The 14,097-nt window shown below is 44.0% G+C and overlaps 1 protein-coding gene across 5 annotated transcripts in view; it reads left to right on the forward strand.

Annotated features, from left to right (window-relative positions):
• Window positions 1–14,097, forward strand: part of SETBP1 (SET binding protein 1) — a 241,466-nt gene that overhangs the window by 23,284 nt on the left and 204,085 nt on the right. For 3 of the 5 annotated variants that reach the window (XM_086479836.1, XM_086479835.1, XM_086479837.1), the window contains exon 2: window positions 10,600–10,683. The exons of the other annotated variants lie outside the window; for them this stretch is intronic. In XM_086479836.1, coding sequence (XP_086335962.1) covers window positions 10,600–10,683 — 84 coding nt within the window. The remainder of the gene's footprint in view (window positions 1–10,599; window positions 10,684–14,097) is intronic. 5 annotated transcript variants of the gene reach the window in all.

Genomic DNA, 14,097 nt, shown 5'->3' on the forward strand with positions numbered 1-14,097 from the left:
CAGATGCAGTTGTGGAAAAATGCGGAGCCATAAGACAGGCAATGCTTGTTTTGCTCAATGGTTGCAAGCAGAGGGATGATCATATGTGAAAACATTCAACCTGCTCAGTTTTGCTGTGTTGTAGAGTCAGGCTGCAATGGGAAAACATAAGTGTGAATCAGAAGGTACTGTCTTCAGGCAGGATTGTCTCTTCTTCTCCTCTGTGTCTGTGAAGGACACAGGTGTAGGCATATGGCTAATGGAAAGGCTTTTTCCCTAATGGACTGTGCAGCAAAACCTTTCATTCTGGGAAGCATCTGGGGCTTCCCTGTGCCTGCACACAGCTCCTGCTGCCTTGGACAGAGGAGGTCTGCTCTTCCTCCCCGGCCTCCTCTCCCCACAGGGGCTTCCCCACCATGATCTCATGGAGCTCTGATGGTAATTGTCGTGATCTCATGGCTCAGCGGTGTCTGCCTTGAGACGAAGCAGCTGTGTGGCTTTTGATACCTATCTCAGTGCAAGGCATGTGTTTTCGCACAGACACTTCTGTGCTACCCACGGTTTGCGCTTGCAGACAAATGCAAGCTGAATTGTGCTCCCATTTCTTGGAGGTAAATACATGCAAAGCTAGGTAAAAGGACTGGAGCACAATTAAATTCCTTATCAGCACATGCACCAGCCTTTGTACATGTATGCAATGTCTCATTGCAAAGAAAGAAAGAAAGAAAGAAAGAAAAAGAAAGACAGAAAGAAAGAAAGAAAGAAAGAAAGACAGACAGAAAGAAAGAAAGAAAGAAAGAAAGAAAAAGAAAGAAAGAAAGAGAAAGAAAGAGAAAGAGAGAAGAAAGAAAGAAAGAAAGAAAGAAAGAAAGAAAGAAAGAAAGAAAGAAAGAAAGAAAGAAAGAAAGAAAGAAAGAAAGAAAGAAAGAAAGAAAGAAAGAAAGAAAGAAAGAAAGAAAGAAAGAAAGAAAGAAAGAAAGAAAGAAAGAAAGAAAGAAAGAAAGAAAGAAAGAAAGAAAGAAAGAAAGAAAGAAAGAAAGAAAGAAGCAGTAAAAGGTGTTGAAAGAACAGTTTTCTTATGCCCTTTTCACTCTGCTGTGGCTTAGTAGCTGTCTTTTTTAGAAAACTATTTTTCAAATCTATTTTTTTTGTTGTTTAATCTTGAAATTTTCATTTCAGCTTGAAAAACAAACATAAATTCTGTTATTCCTACAGATCTGCTCCCAGACTTTCTCCCCGCCCTGGAACAAATGTTTAGTGATGGTGAGCCATGCAGTTTCTTGAGCTACCCTCTTCTTTTTCTGTTTTAAAAATAACAAAACAATCTCTGCATTCAGCACCTTGCAGGGCTGAAAACTTTTATGTGTTTAGAGAAGCTGCGTGGAAATAACAAAGTGCTTTGGGATAATTTTGCTTTTTCTCTTCTCCTTTCTTGTTGTTTTGTTTTGTTTTGTTTCCCACACCTAGTCACATCTCTCTTTGCTCTTTTACCTGTGCTGCTGTATAGAAAACTTCAGCCAAGCAGCACTGTCATCATGGTCTGAAAAATCTGGGGGGGTTTCTCTAGTCCCTTTCAGGAGGTGAGGATCTCCCTTTACGTCCTCTGGCTGGAGTTTCTCAGTGGGAAGCTGCTTGCTGGAGTGTGGTGCCTCCTTGCCAGGGGAGCAGCACATGCACTGATCTCTCTGAACAGGTTAAATAAACAGGACTGTGTTTGGGTTAATTGTCACTGGTTCTGCTGCTCTCCATTACTGATCTATCTGGGAGTCTGGCCAAGGAGCAGATGCGAGAGACAGCATCATCACCTCCCTCCTTGTCCTCATTGTGTCTGGCTTTATCCTTCTTCTTCTTCTTCTTCTTCTTCTTCTCCCCCCACCCCTTTTTCTTTTTTTTTTTTTTTTCCCTATTTTTTTTTCCCCCTTTGGCTGAGCAAATAGGCCAGATGGCAGTGAGGGGAACAGACAACAAGTGAGCCATGGCATATGGGCAGCCTGTTTAATTTCGACTCCTGTTGGGAAGTTGCTTGCAGGGAGATAAGTTACAAAAGCAGCAGAGGAGGAGGAGTGTGTGTTAGAGGGGAGGGGCAGGAGGGAGACCCTTTTTGGGATGAAGCAGCCCAGCCGAGGGAGTCTGGGGTACAGGAGACAGAAGCCCTGGCTGCATTCCTGACACAAAGCAGTAAATTAGCTGTTTCCATGTCAGTTTGTTCAGGAAGTCTTGTCAGCTGCACACGGGGAGGAAAGATGGAGATGTCTGTCCTCAAACGAGGAGGAGGAGGAGGAGGAGGAGGTGTCTCCCATTTCCACCTCGCCCACCCTCCCCCAGGCAAGCTCCAGCCAGTCTGAGGATCTGGGATGCGGAGACGTTTGCCCAGATGCAGAAGAGGAATCATGTTGCCCAACATGATTTTTATCCGTGCATAGGATTGTGTAGGTTTTGCTCATACTTTACTATGAGCAATGTAGACTTCTATGAAGTTTTAAAGTTTTGTTACAAAACTAAGTAAAAAGTTGACACAAAACAAAATGAGAGGCAGCTTAGTGATAGTGTAGTTTACAGCTGTTCCCCTTGCCCCTTCCCTTCCCTTTTGGCATTATTTTTTCTCTCTTCTGTCTTGCTATTTGGGTTCAGTATGTTAGCTATCAGCTTCTTGCTATCTATTCACGTCGTTCATGCATTTTGGATTTTGCTGACTGAGACCAAAGTGGGTCTTGCCTTGCATATGTTTCGATGATTTAGGAACAAAATTAGAGTTAATTGCACTAAATTATATATATGTGAGGCTTCCTGGCTTAATTTTGATCAACTGGGACTTTGGGAGACAGTGAGGAGGGTTAAGTGTGCTTTTCTTAGTTTGTATAAATGTGTTGATTTTGCATCAGAACTTCGTTGAAAAGTTGTTAAAAATGCCTGCACAACTTAGGAACATGAGAAGTTTTATTCTCATTGGTGCTTAATGAGATTTGGGGTTGCTTGGTATAGGCTGTCATCTCCTTCACACCAGGAACATTTTTAAAAATCTCACGTTTTGGCCAACAACACCAAATTTTTTTCTATTTGCTCCTCTTTGATGGGAATGGGCATGGAATCCCAATACAATCATCGCCCGTGTGGACCATTTGGAGCTCTGTGAATATTACCAGCATCCTGACTGGCGAAGTGGGAGTCTGGCTCAAAGTGCCAGTGGATGGAATTCAGCCGTGAGCTCCATGCTTGTGCTTGGCAGGGTAGGAGAACTCTACAAACCAATTAGCTCTGGAAATCTCAAGCCCTGTTGGCAGGATGCAGACGATCCTGGACCATGGTTGTGCTCTACGCCTGCACAAAGAACTTTTTATACAATGTTAATTCTGCAGAGAAGTTTTTATTCACCAGAGAGTCTGCAGAGAAATGATTATGCATTGCCAGCTTGGTGGAGCAGAATTTTAACTTCCAGCTCAGGCATTCCTCTGCTGATTAGTTTTAACATGAAATAGAAACACAAGCCTGTGATTTATTGGTGAAATATTTAAGATAGATTGTTAAATTATTCAAATAGCGGAGTTTAAAGCAGGCAAACAAGAAAGAAAGGAAAAAAAAAAAAAAAAAAGCAGCTCGTCCAAATAAGAGCTCTGTTTTCCTGAGTTTGAAAAACGTACATTTGGACTTGCTGGATGTCTGCAACAGAAAGTGCCATTTCAGTGCAAAGGAAAACATACTTTAAAATGAAAGATTTCAACTTTATTATCCTTCCAACAAACTTAACCTTGAATCTTCCTCCATCTGATCCCTGCAGACACTGTTTCATCTGCAGTGCTAGGAATTGTTGCAGCCCTCCATTGTTTCCTACCACTCATCTACCACATCTTTGGGCACTCGCCCAGCCTGGCTGCCATTTTCCTCTTTCTGTGAATGCTAATTGAGAGCTTTTTGTCTTACTGTTGATAAATCAGATGGGGACTTCTCTGGTCTTCTTGCCTAGGGTTTGGTTATCACGTCATCTTGTCTTGCATGTAGACTTGATCTTCCATTCTACCTTGTGCTGGAGAAAAAGCTTGTTGAGTCTGCAACTGAGTGTTTGCCCTGTTGCCCTCTGGCATCCGTATAACGTTATCACAAGGTAAAAATACAGGTATCTTCTCAGAGGTGGATATTGGGATCATGCTTACGGTCTCTAAGGACTCCTGAATTGTGGCAATAACAGAGTAGGCTAGTGAAGTAAAGGCTGAGTAAAGCATAAAGGTTTTTTGTGGAGCCTTAATGATAATTTCCCCAACGTTTCAGAATAAAATGTGTTGGAATTGCTGCGTCCTAAGGAACATTTATTGTTTCCAGTTTCTGTGTACCTATGTTTCTCTAAATTTGAGAGGGGTTAGCTCCCACGGCTGTAGCTGTTCTGAACCATAAGATCAGTGTGATGCTTTAAAAACAAAAGTGATTGGACTTTGACGCATCTTCACTGAAAATGCGTGGGAAACGTGCATCAAAATCCATAGAAGTCTTTGAAAAATTCAGCCCTTTCACTTCATCTACTTCCATTTCAGCACAAAAAAAAAAAGGAGCGTTTTTCAAGTCTGACCTCCTCTAGCGAGCGCTCCATCTTGGGCTGTGCAGCTGAGGAGAAAACTTGCAAGGTCTGACTCTTTTAAACATGTGGCAGCTGAAAAGAAGATAATTAGGACAGGCAAATCCAAACAGTGCTTTTGCAAATGGTATTTATCTTTCTTTTTCTGTGTGTGTGTGTGTGTCTATATTCTACTTCTCCACCTGCCTTCAAAGGGAAGCTGATAAAAAGGATTTGCTTGGCCTTTTTGTTGCTGTAGGGGGAAGGGTGCCATTTGTGTGTGTGGTGCTACAAGACAGATGCTGCAGGTGAAACTACCCCGGCGGGGGCAATCCTACCCAGAGGGGGGCAGCTCCTGGGACCGAAGCACTTCTTGTCCTTTTTCTCTTCTTTGTGGGTTTGTTCTGCTGTGGGACCAGGTCCTTTGTAGCATGTAGGAGCGGGCAAGGGTTTATGGAGCAATCAGCTCCACCAGCAGCAGTTGCATAATGCTTCAGCCTTTTGTAATAGATTTTGTGTGTGTGTGAGCTGAAAGTATGGCCAGGAGGGAAGGGGATGTGAAACATTGGGCTTTTTTATTTTTTTTTTTTTCCCTTGGAACGAGCTTGTCTGAATTCCTTTATGCTTTTCAGGCCTAGGGATGAGAGAGGGCGTGCGTATGTGCGAAGGCGTGCGTGCGTCTGTGCCCATACAGTCGCTCAAGTGGGAAAAAACCCCGTTTGCAGTTCACACAGGAGGAATTTCTGATGGAGACAACAGTGCTCAGCAGAAAGGCACATCCTGATTTCCAGCAAGTGAGGGGCACGCTCGCACACACACGCACATACACATACTCTCCGGGCGCTCTGCATAATACGTGCAAAGCGCTGCCCTTTAATGAACGTAACCTATGGCGGCTGGGATGCAGCCGGCCAGACCTCGCCATTAATAAACTGGGAACATTCTTCTCCTTTTTAGTCCCTTTCAATGCCAGCCCTGCGGTTTGATCTCCCTTGAATGCTGCTCCCCCTCATTTGGGGCTCCAATTCTGAGAAGATTTGGCGCATTGTTTGAGGTCGCAGGATGTCGGATTGATTTCGAAGCTTTTGTATTGACTCCGGGCTCCTGAATGAAGCTGTCATGTGTGTCTGTGGTTGGCTAGCAGGCTGTCCGGCTGCAAGCTGTGCCTTCCTTTGTTGTTTAGGCCTCATTGAGCTGAGGGAAGAGGCTCATTTCAGGGTGATTTACCACCACCCAAACACCAGCTGTCTGTTGTACTGCCGCTTGCCTCCACCTTGGATTCAGTTCTTATTTCCCTTCGTTTCCCCCCTTCTTCTCTCCCACTCTACCACTGTAGGCACTTGGGCACTGGTTCTTCAAGACACGTGGATCACCCTGACAGAAAAGCGTAAAAAACATAAACACTGAATATGTTATTCTTCCCAACGTCATTTATGCACCCATGGGGATTTTTTCTTAGGGCTGACCATTGCAGTGTTATATGCATCTTTTCTTCGTGGTGAAGAACTGAACTATGGCCCTAGGGAGAAGAAAATTAAAATAAACACACCATGTTCCTCTTGGCTTGTTACTAAGTAGCCCACAGTGAAAAACAGTAATGATTTTATTTAAAAATAACTATTAAGCCCAGTGGCAGGACAGCAGACTGAACTGCGCAGCCTGCCTGATGCAGGATGTCAGGGAAGGTGGCTACAAATGTGCTCTCCAGTCCTGGAAATGTTGGGATATTTGGATGGGTGGAGAAGGAGCCAGAGAATGATGGCATCACTTCCTTACACATTTGTCATTCCTGAGCAGGCACGATCACTGTGTTTATGTGGATGTCGTACTGGAGAGGTATTTTGGTGGCGTAGGACAGGAGGGAAGAAAAGGAAAGAGTCTGCAAAGTACTGCTCAGCTCATCTTCACAAAGCTCTTTCTTTCAGAAAAGTGCTTCTCCATGAAGAGCCAGGCTGCTTCAGCAGCTGAAATGCTGATAAAAGCCTTGGAAGGGCCACACTGAAAGCTTGGCTCTTCCCCAGGTTGACATGGGCCAAGGCTCAGTTACCCTTTCTGCACTTCACGTCTTCCTCTTGTTGGTGGGGGACATTTTGAAGGTATTGCAAGGCAGGAGAGATTGAGAGAGTTGAACAGCTGAGAGCCAGGGCTACTTTTGGCCAGTGAGACCTTCCAGGGGCTAAGTAGAGACAGGTTGTGCCAGCTCCTTGGGAGTGAGGCTACTGCCAGTATTTTCGATGGCTGCTGCTCAAAACCGAGGAAGGCTAATGGGAACCGAGCAGGTCAGAGCTCAGCTGGACCTGCCAGCGGCTGCGAGGTGCACGGCGTGGTGCTATTAAGCTAAGCCCACCTCTCAAGCTGATCTTTCCAGCTACAGACTTGGGAAAGTGGGAGGAAGACACGATCCTCCAGTTAATCCCAGCCAGCTCCTCCAGAGCACGGAGCCTGACAGCCCCATGGAGGCCCACTGAGGCCATGTGCATCATGTCTGACTTCTTTAAATGGGGCTGGCAGCTCCATGTGGGACTGTTCTGGGCAACATGTCAGCACTGGGGCTCGCTGCAACCTCCGGGGCTGCCTGGTGGCAGCGATTTGTGTGTGCCCCCGTGCCTCCCCCTGGAGCCACCGGTGTGAAGCGAGTTGTGACCGGCACTCATTTGACTTCTGGGTGACGCAGTTTGGTGTTTCGCGACCACAGGCTGTTAAAACTGGCAACTGATCAGCTCCTGTCACCCGTGCAGCTGAGATAATTAAGCCTGTTACTGCTACTATTATTATTTTTCTTCATTTTCTGCAAACTTGGGCCAACTTCTGGAGGCTGTGGTGCAAGGAGGAGGGTGAGGCCGGTGAGACTCCTAGTAAGAGGTGGGTAATGGGACAGATGTGCTTTGCTTTTCTGTGCTCACCAAGGAGCCTTCTTGCTCTTTGCCTTGGGAAGGGGGATGTCTGACAATGGGTGGGAGTCAGCAGAAGGCAAAGCGAGCTCCTCCATTGTAAATCCTTGCGCCTATCTGCTTCTAAACCAGAGCATTGCGTCAAGAGCCAGCAGCACAGGGTCATTCAGTATTAACACATCTGTGAACTTTCAAGATCACAGTGCTCCTCCCCAGTCCTGTTATTAAAAAGCCATGAAACATGGAAATGATGCTCCATAAATTAAGACTGAACATCTATAGTACCCACTCAGATGAGTCTTCTCTCTCTGCTGTGCTCTGCTCTGCCTCCCCTCTAAGCATCAGGTGCTGCTGGATGGAGGGAGGGCTATATTAGTAGCCAACAACCACAGCAGGATAGCCCTAGCGAGGTGTTTTAATTTCTTAACAAACTCCTTGGGCACTAGAAACTGTAAAGTAACATACAGATAAACAAACAAAAACTCACTGACCCTTAGCATCCTGGAGGGCTCTGTTTCAGATCGCTGAATAAAAGCTGAAGTTGCGTATGCATGTTTAATGTAACACAAGGCGTGTGCTGCAGAAAAGCATGCTTTCTTCTAATCTGGTTCCAGACAGAAGCATCCAAACAGAAGCCCCTTTCCCTATCCCCACTGAACTACTTGGTGTATGTGAGGAAACCCCTGAATGACAAGGCCTCCATCTGCTCTTGAATGGAGTTGCGACTGGCTGCAAATGTTGTCCATATGCTTTTTTTTTTGTTGCCTTTCAACTTAGCTGCCTAATGTTAGACACCTATCCCCAAATTAAGCATCTGCTCACAATAAGCTTTCCTAAAAAAAGGTGGAGGTAGTAGCTAATTCAGGCGATGCACGTTAGGAGAGGTGCATCTGGAGCTGGAAAAGAAGATGGGATTATTCATCCAGGGCATTGCTTTCGTTTGCTTTTTTAGGGAAAGGAAGACCCCCTGCCTTCTTTTACTGTCAGGGAAAAAGAAAAGACTATCAAGTTTTGGGTTCGTATTCCCCCTCTGCTCTTGATTTTCCGGGTGGTTATAGGCAACATTGTGCAATTTATCTGTTTAATAAAGCTGGTGATAACTTCCAGCCGAACAGGAGAACATGGCCATGGTTGCCATGAGCTCAGATTGCATGATGGTATATCCTAGGAGCCATAGAAGGGTCTAAAAACAGGAGCTTTCCCTTGGTTTGTGGTGTAAAAAGGGCTAAAGCATCTTTTTCAACATAATGACTTTGCAGTGGATACTGGACACGTTGACCTTTAGCAAGATATGTATGGATCCAGTTTCCTAAACACAGGTGTGTGTTGTATTAGACACCCTAAGGTATCCTGGCTGTTCATCAGCTGCTTGTTAGGAAATGTGTGGGGCTCCTTAGGTCCTTTTGTATCTCTAACTTGTCTCATACTGAGTGGTGACTCGAAAGCCTCCTTTGGTTAGACAGCCAAGCATCTCCCTGTGCCTCAGTTTCCTATCTCTAACATAATAATTTAATACAATTGCTTTAAATGTAATGATTTTAAAATTTAAGAGATTACAGACTACTTGTTGAAGGACTGTAGTAACAGGGCAAGAGCAAAATACCTTTGATAGATGGGAGTCACAAGCAGAGGATGCCAGCTGGAAGCAGTCCTCTGAAAACCTCAATTTGACAGGTTGCAATCAACAGCCCAAACATTGGGTGTTTTGGTTAGGTATCAGGTGTAAGTACCGCCTTTTCAATGTCTTTTTTCCCTCCAGCATCTCTTTTGGAAAGAGGAGAAAAGAACATTTTTGCACATTATCCGGCCTCTCTGGGACTTGTGAGACACTGGGGTGACCAAGTAAGAGATCTCACCACACCTGGCAGGTTGCAGGCTTTCTCGAGGTGACCCGAAGCTTATCTGCCGATTTGTAATTCCTGCCACCAAGGGTCATCTCTCTGCTGTGCTCTGACGTTGAGCAACAGCTGCAATTACTTTTAATCATACCCTTTCCCTTCCTCATCATTTAGGGCTGAGTGCTTCCAGTCGGATGAACTCATCAGCTGCTTTAATGTTGAGGTCTCCTTTTCCATATTAATTTATCCAGCTGATATCTTGTGGCTTTCCAAAGCTACATGCAAGCAGATTCTCCCTCTGTTGCCCAGCAGATGCTGAGAGTGTTTATTTTTCACCTGCGGACAGCAAAAGTCTGAAAAAAGGCAATGCCTTTGTGTGTGTGTCTATGGGATAGCAAGTAATTGCGATGGGTTCGTAGGGACCCAGCTGTCTGTGTTACCGTTTGAGCTCAAGGAGCATTTTGACCAAACCTGGAGTCCCAGCCCCTTGCTGCCACGGTGATTTATTAAGACGTCCGGGTCTGATAACCTCCAAAAACGCTTTGGTGAAGAATCAAAGCGACTCAAACAATCCCCAGAAAAGAACGACGTTAACGTGAGCGACCTTGCTGCTTGGATCACGCTCAGTCAGCCTGATGGGTTGTCAATGAAAAGAAGGTGTTTGAGCTCAGCTTATTTCCCAGACTGTTAGTTGTAGGCAAAAGGAGGGTGAGGGGACCCTGTTTGTTTGTAAATCCCCATTGGCCCCAGCATGTCGTCAACGTTGCGGGGTCTGCATCAGCCGTGTTGGGTGAGGGTGGGCTGTTGGATTCCTGGCAAAAACTTGCCAGTGGTTATATGGACCAGTTGCTCTAATGAGGGCAAGTCGTGTAGACTTTATTTCACCAAATCTAGCTACACTAGAAGCAAGGAAGAACTATCTTGGTAAGGGTGAACAGAAGCGCTGGTGTATAAGCTTCATCCAAAGTCTCTCCAGTGTGTTAATTGTGCTCTCTGAGCACAATAGACTTGTTCCTGTTCATGTATGTGTATGAAAACATTGAGTTGAAATAATCTGTTCCATTTCAGCTTGTCCTGTCTGTGTTCCCCCTGTGTTTTTCTACAAACCTTGCTTTCCTTCTGCCCCTGTCTATGTGACATCTCTGATGCTGTGATATTGGCCTTTGTGCAAGTCTCCTTGGCAGCTTGGGAGCTACCCCTCTGTGGCAGGGTATCTCCCAGCAATGCAGGATGAGTCCACAGGCTTCCCTAATGCCCTTTCTTCTCCTGCTTCTGGTCATAAATACAAGCGTCATGGTCTTCAGTGGTTCAGATTGTTCTGATGTTTTTCTTGCCTTATCTCTTATAGGGAAAAGTCATTGGAGATGCAAAACTGCTCATGAGTTGTGGTTGCAGAAAAGGGAAAAATGCTCAAGTGAAAGACTCAGATCAGGTCAGTCAATATGTACCTTAACTGATGGAAATAAAAGAACGTGTTAATATCTGGTTGAACTGTGCTGTTTCATATCAGGATTCCTGGACACAAACAGAGTCCTTGGCATGGCTGACAATGATAACATGTTAATGTTTTTGTATTTGCTATTTGTAGAAAAGCCTTCAAGCAAGATCAGGGATTCATTGCACTAGGAGCTATTAATGCCCTAGCCTGACTTATTCCCATCTGGTTTATTTATTCATGAATTCTGTTTCTTTATAAAAATTCACTCCAGGCAATGCCTTTTTTAAAGAATATTGCATTTCCTTGCTGGCTAAATGCATGCAACCTTTGGTCTCGTACTGTAGCTGCCTGCATGGGCGATAGTTACAGAGAAACATGCCATTCGTTGCATGCTTTTGTTCTGAAGTGACACCATCACAAGAACATTTCTTTATTGAGGTTCCTTATGATAGACATGTAAAAACTTGTTCACAAACCAATGGCCAGTTTTCAATATTCATTACTTGGAATGAATGGCCCCTTATTCTAAAATTGGTCAAACTGACGTCAGTGGGACCGCTTGTAGGGTTTAGTAATTGCCAGCGAGGTGGACTGCGCTCTGAACAACAGCCAGCTGGTGGTCTCTTCCTACCTTTTGCACTTACTGAGACCAGCCAAGTTTGTCCCTGACAAACTTTTCAGTTATTATGGCCTTCCGGCTTTGTAGCAAAAGAGAAATTTGAATTCAGAGATCATTCTTTCCAAAGGTGAAACAAAATTTGGTTTGAGCAAAAACATTTTATAAATATTGGGTCATTCAATGTTAAATGTGTTACAGTGAAGCAGTTGAACTCAAGTATCAAAAAACTTTGCTCTCTAATGTGCCTTGTGAACAACCTGTGACCAGGTATAGACCTGAAGCAGATTCAAACAGTGTTCACAAAGCTCCAGGAACTCCCGATAATTTCCTGATGGCAAAAGAGATGAATTCTCATGAGGAAAAACGTTTTTTATTTTCAACGTGCATCTTCATCAACGCTAATTAATCACAATGTCTCTGAACCTTGTTTTGTTAATGTCTGAGAAGATCTGAGAACAGATCTATCTGCCCTGCGGTGGGCTCTGTTGTGAGGAACATTGGTCACACTTACAAATGCTTTGTAGGATTGAGTCTTTCATTGATGGGTTTGTTTTTTTTTTCTTTAATTAGTATTTTCAAAATAACAAATTCATTGTCATGAGCTGTACTGTCAGTTCACAATCGAGACAAGCGTTCGTATTACTCTTCTTTAAAGAATATCTTCCCATTCTCTCAAATACAAGCTTAATTTTCTTATGTTGAGCTTCTAACACATCAGGAGAAAATTAATTTAGAAATTAAACACTTTTACCAATTTTAGTCTTTTGTATTTTGATGTACTCTGGTTGAATCGCCCTTGATTTACAACAGGAGTAAAGCAGTGTCAAACCGCTTGTACTAGAGAACAAAAATAAAATGGGAACATCTTGATTGGAGAGAGGTTTTATAAAACACTCTCTCTAACAAAACCTGACTGTTGGACCTAAACCTCATTGATGGCAATACTTTAATTATAGCATAGGCAATAGTGTTTGGAAAGGAAAAAGCAGTCCCATTCTCTTTTACGTTTTCTGGGACAGTGATAAATTTTTCTTTCTGTTTGGTTGCTTTCTGAAATCTAATTTTTGATGTCGAGTGATGTGTTGACCATCTCAGTAAATCTTTTTTTTGCTGTATCAACACAGACCTTTGGGCAACTGCTTGCTCCAGAGGCTGTAAAGCTCATTCATTGTACCCGTGGTGGGGTCCTGTCAGTATTTCAGGGGACAGGAGGTGGATAGGGAGGAAACTAGTACAGGAGGGTGGGTGGCAGCGTGGAACATTTGTCTGTGAATGCAGGACCTCACCTAGACTTATGAATTATCCCCTGGGCCTTGTAGATAAACATAGACTTCTATGGTGACATCGTCTGGGAAAGGCAAACACTTGCCGTCGATTGTAGTCTAATCCTTCAGGACACTAATTGCCAGAAAACCAAGGAAGCATTATTTTAGGAACAGCTTGTTTCACTTTGTGAAGGGGAAAAACACTGCACTGGATTTAGTTTTGTTTGCAGAGCTTTACCCCCTCCTCTCACACCCCGTCTCAGATTTTAAAGATTTACCTTCATTATGGTTGTTGGGGGCTTTTTCTCTCCTTTATTTTGGTCTTGCTTTGTGTTTTCCTGTCTTGTCTCCGTATGTGTGAAAATCCAACTTAGTTTTCATTTCCATCAATGTACATATAAATAGGTATGTGTTTTTAATACCATTGACTATGTAAGGCTTGGGAGCAACCAGCTACTTTTCAGCTGAATTTTTTGTGAAAGGTGATGCTTTGCAAAGATTTTTTTTTTTTTTTTCATTATTTGAGGTCAATTTGGAAACTTACAAAAAGTCCTAGATACACTGCTCCACCAGTGAAAATCCCCAGCTGAACCAAGTCGTGACCCCATTGCTGGGGATTTCGCTTACTGGCATATCTGCAGTATGACTCTAAAAGAGAAGGCACCTTAACCTCCTTGACCTGAGATCCGCCTCCCTGTGCCTGGCATCTAAAGGCACCTGTCTGCATGGTATTTTCCATGGTGCATGCTATCAGTGTGTACATCCTGGCCCCACCACTGTCGAGGTCAAAAATCCAAACAGCCTCACGTGGGGCTGGGATTTCACCACAGTCACAAGGAACCCAATCTTCATGTTGGATTTGCACCGGCACAGGAGAGGGACTGGTGGTCTCTGTTGTGTGGCCTCCATGTCCAAATCAAACCTTACAAGATGAGGCAGAGGGTAAGCAATGCATTATAAATCCCAGAAAAGCTTTGAAAACCTCAAAGGGAATATAGCTGAGTGTACTGAAGAACTGGAATCCTGTCCTCCATGGAAGGACTTGATGAAGCTTTGGGTTGGTGAAGCAGGGTGACTGAGAAGAGTGCCAAAACAAGGAAGGCCACTTCTTGGCACCAAAACCCCTGTGTCCTCGGCTGCCATTGGCACCGTTGCCGGTTGTTTGTGTGCTTTGTGGGAGTGAAATTCGCCCGTGCTCCAAGGCCCAGAACCAAGTCTCTGCACCACAAACGTCCTACTGTAATTGTAAGGTTTATATATGCTCTTCAGAGTGGCTATTAGTTTCCCAGTAATTTATGCCTCCCCATAAATTATTATACTGTTGCTTATTATTTGAGGTGCATTGTTGCATAAGAATGGCAATCCTGGACTAGGATTTCCTTCTGTTAAGTAGTACATTAACATAAAGCAGGAAAGATGGTTCCTGGGGAGTGATCTCATTTGTGTACTTTCTGAGGAAAGCAAAATGTCATTTAAAAACAGTGGAAAAATGTGTGGGTGGACAAATAATGTGCGTATTAGAGG

Source organism: Leptosomus discolor, chromosome Z (assembly GCF_034619465.1).
Source record: "Leptosomus discolor isolate bLepDis1 chromosome Z, bLepDis1.hap2, whole genome shotgun sequence".
NCBI lineage: Eukaryota > Metazoa > Chordata > Aves > Leptosomiformes > Leptosomidae > Leptosomus > Leptosomus discolor.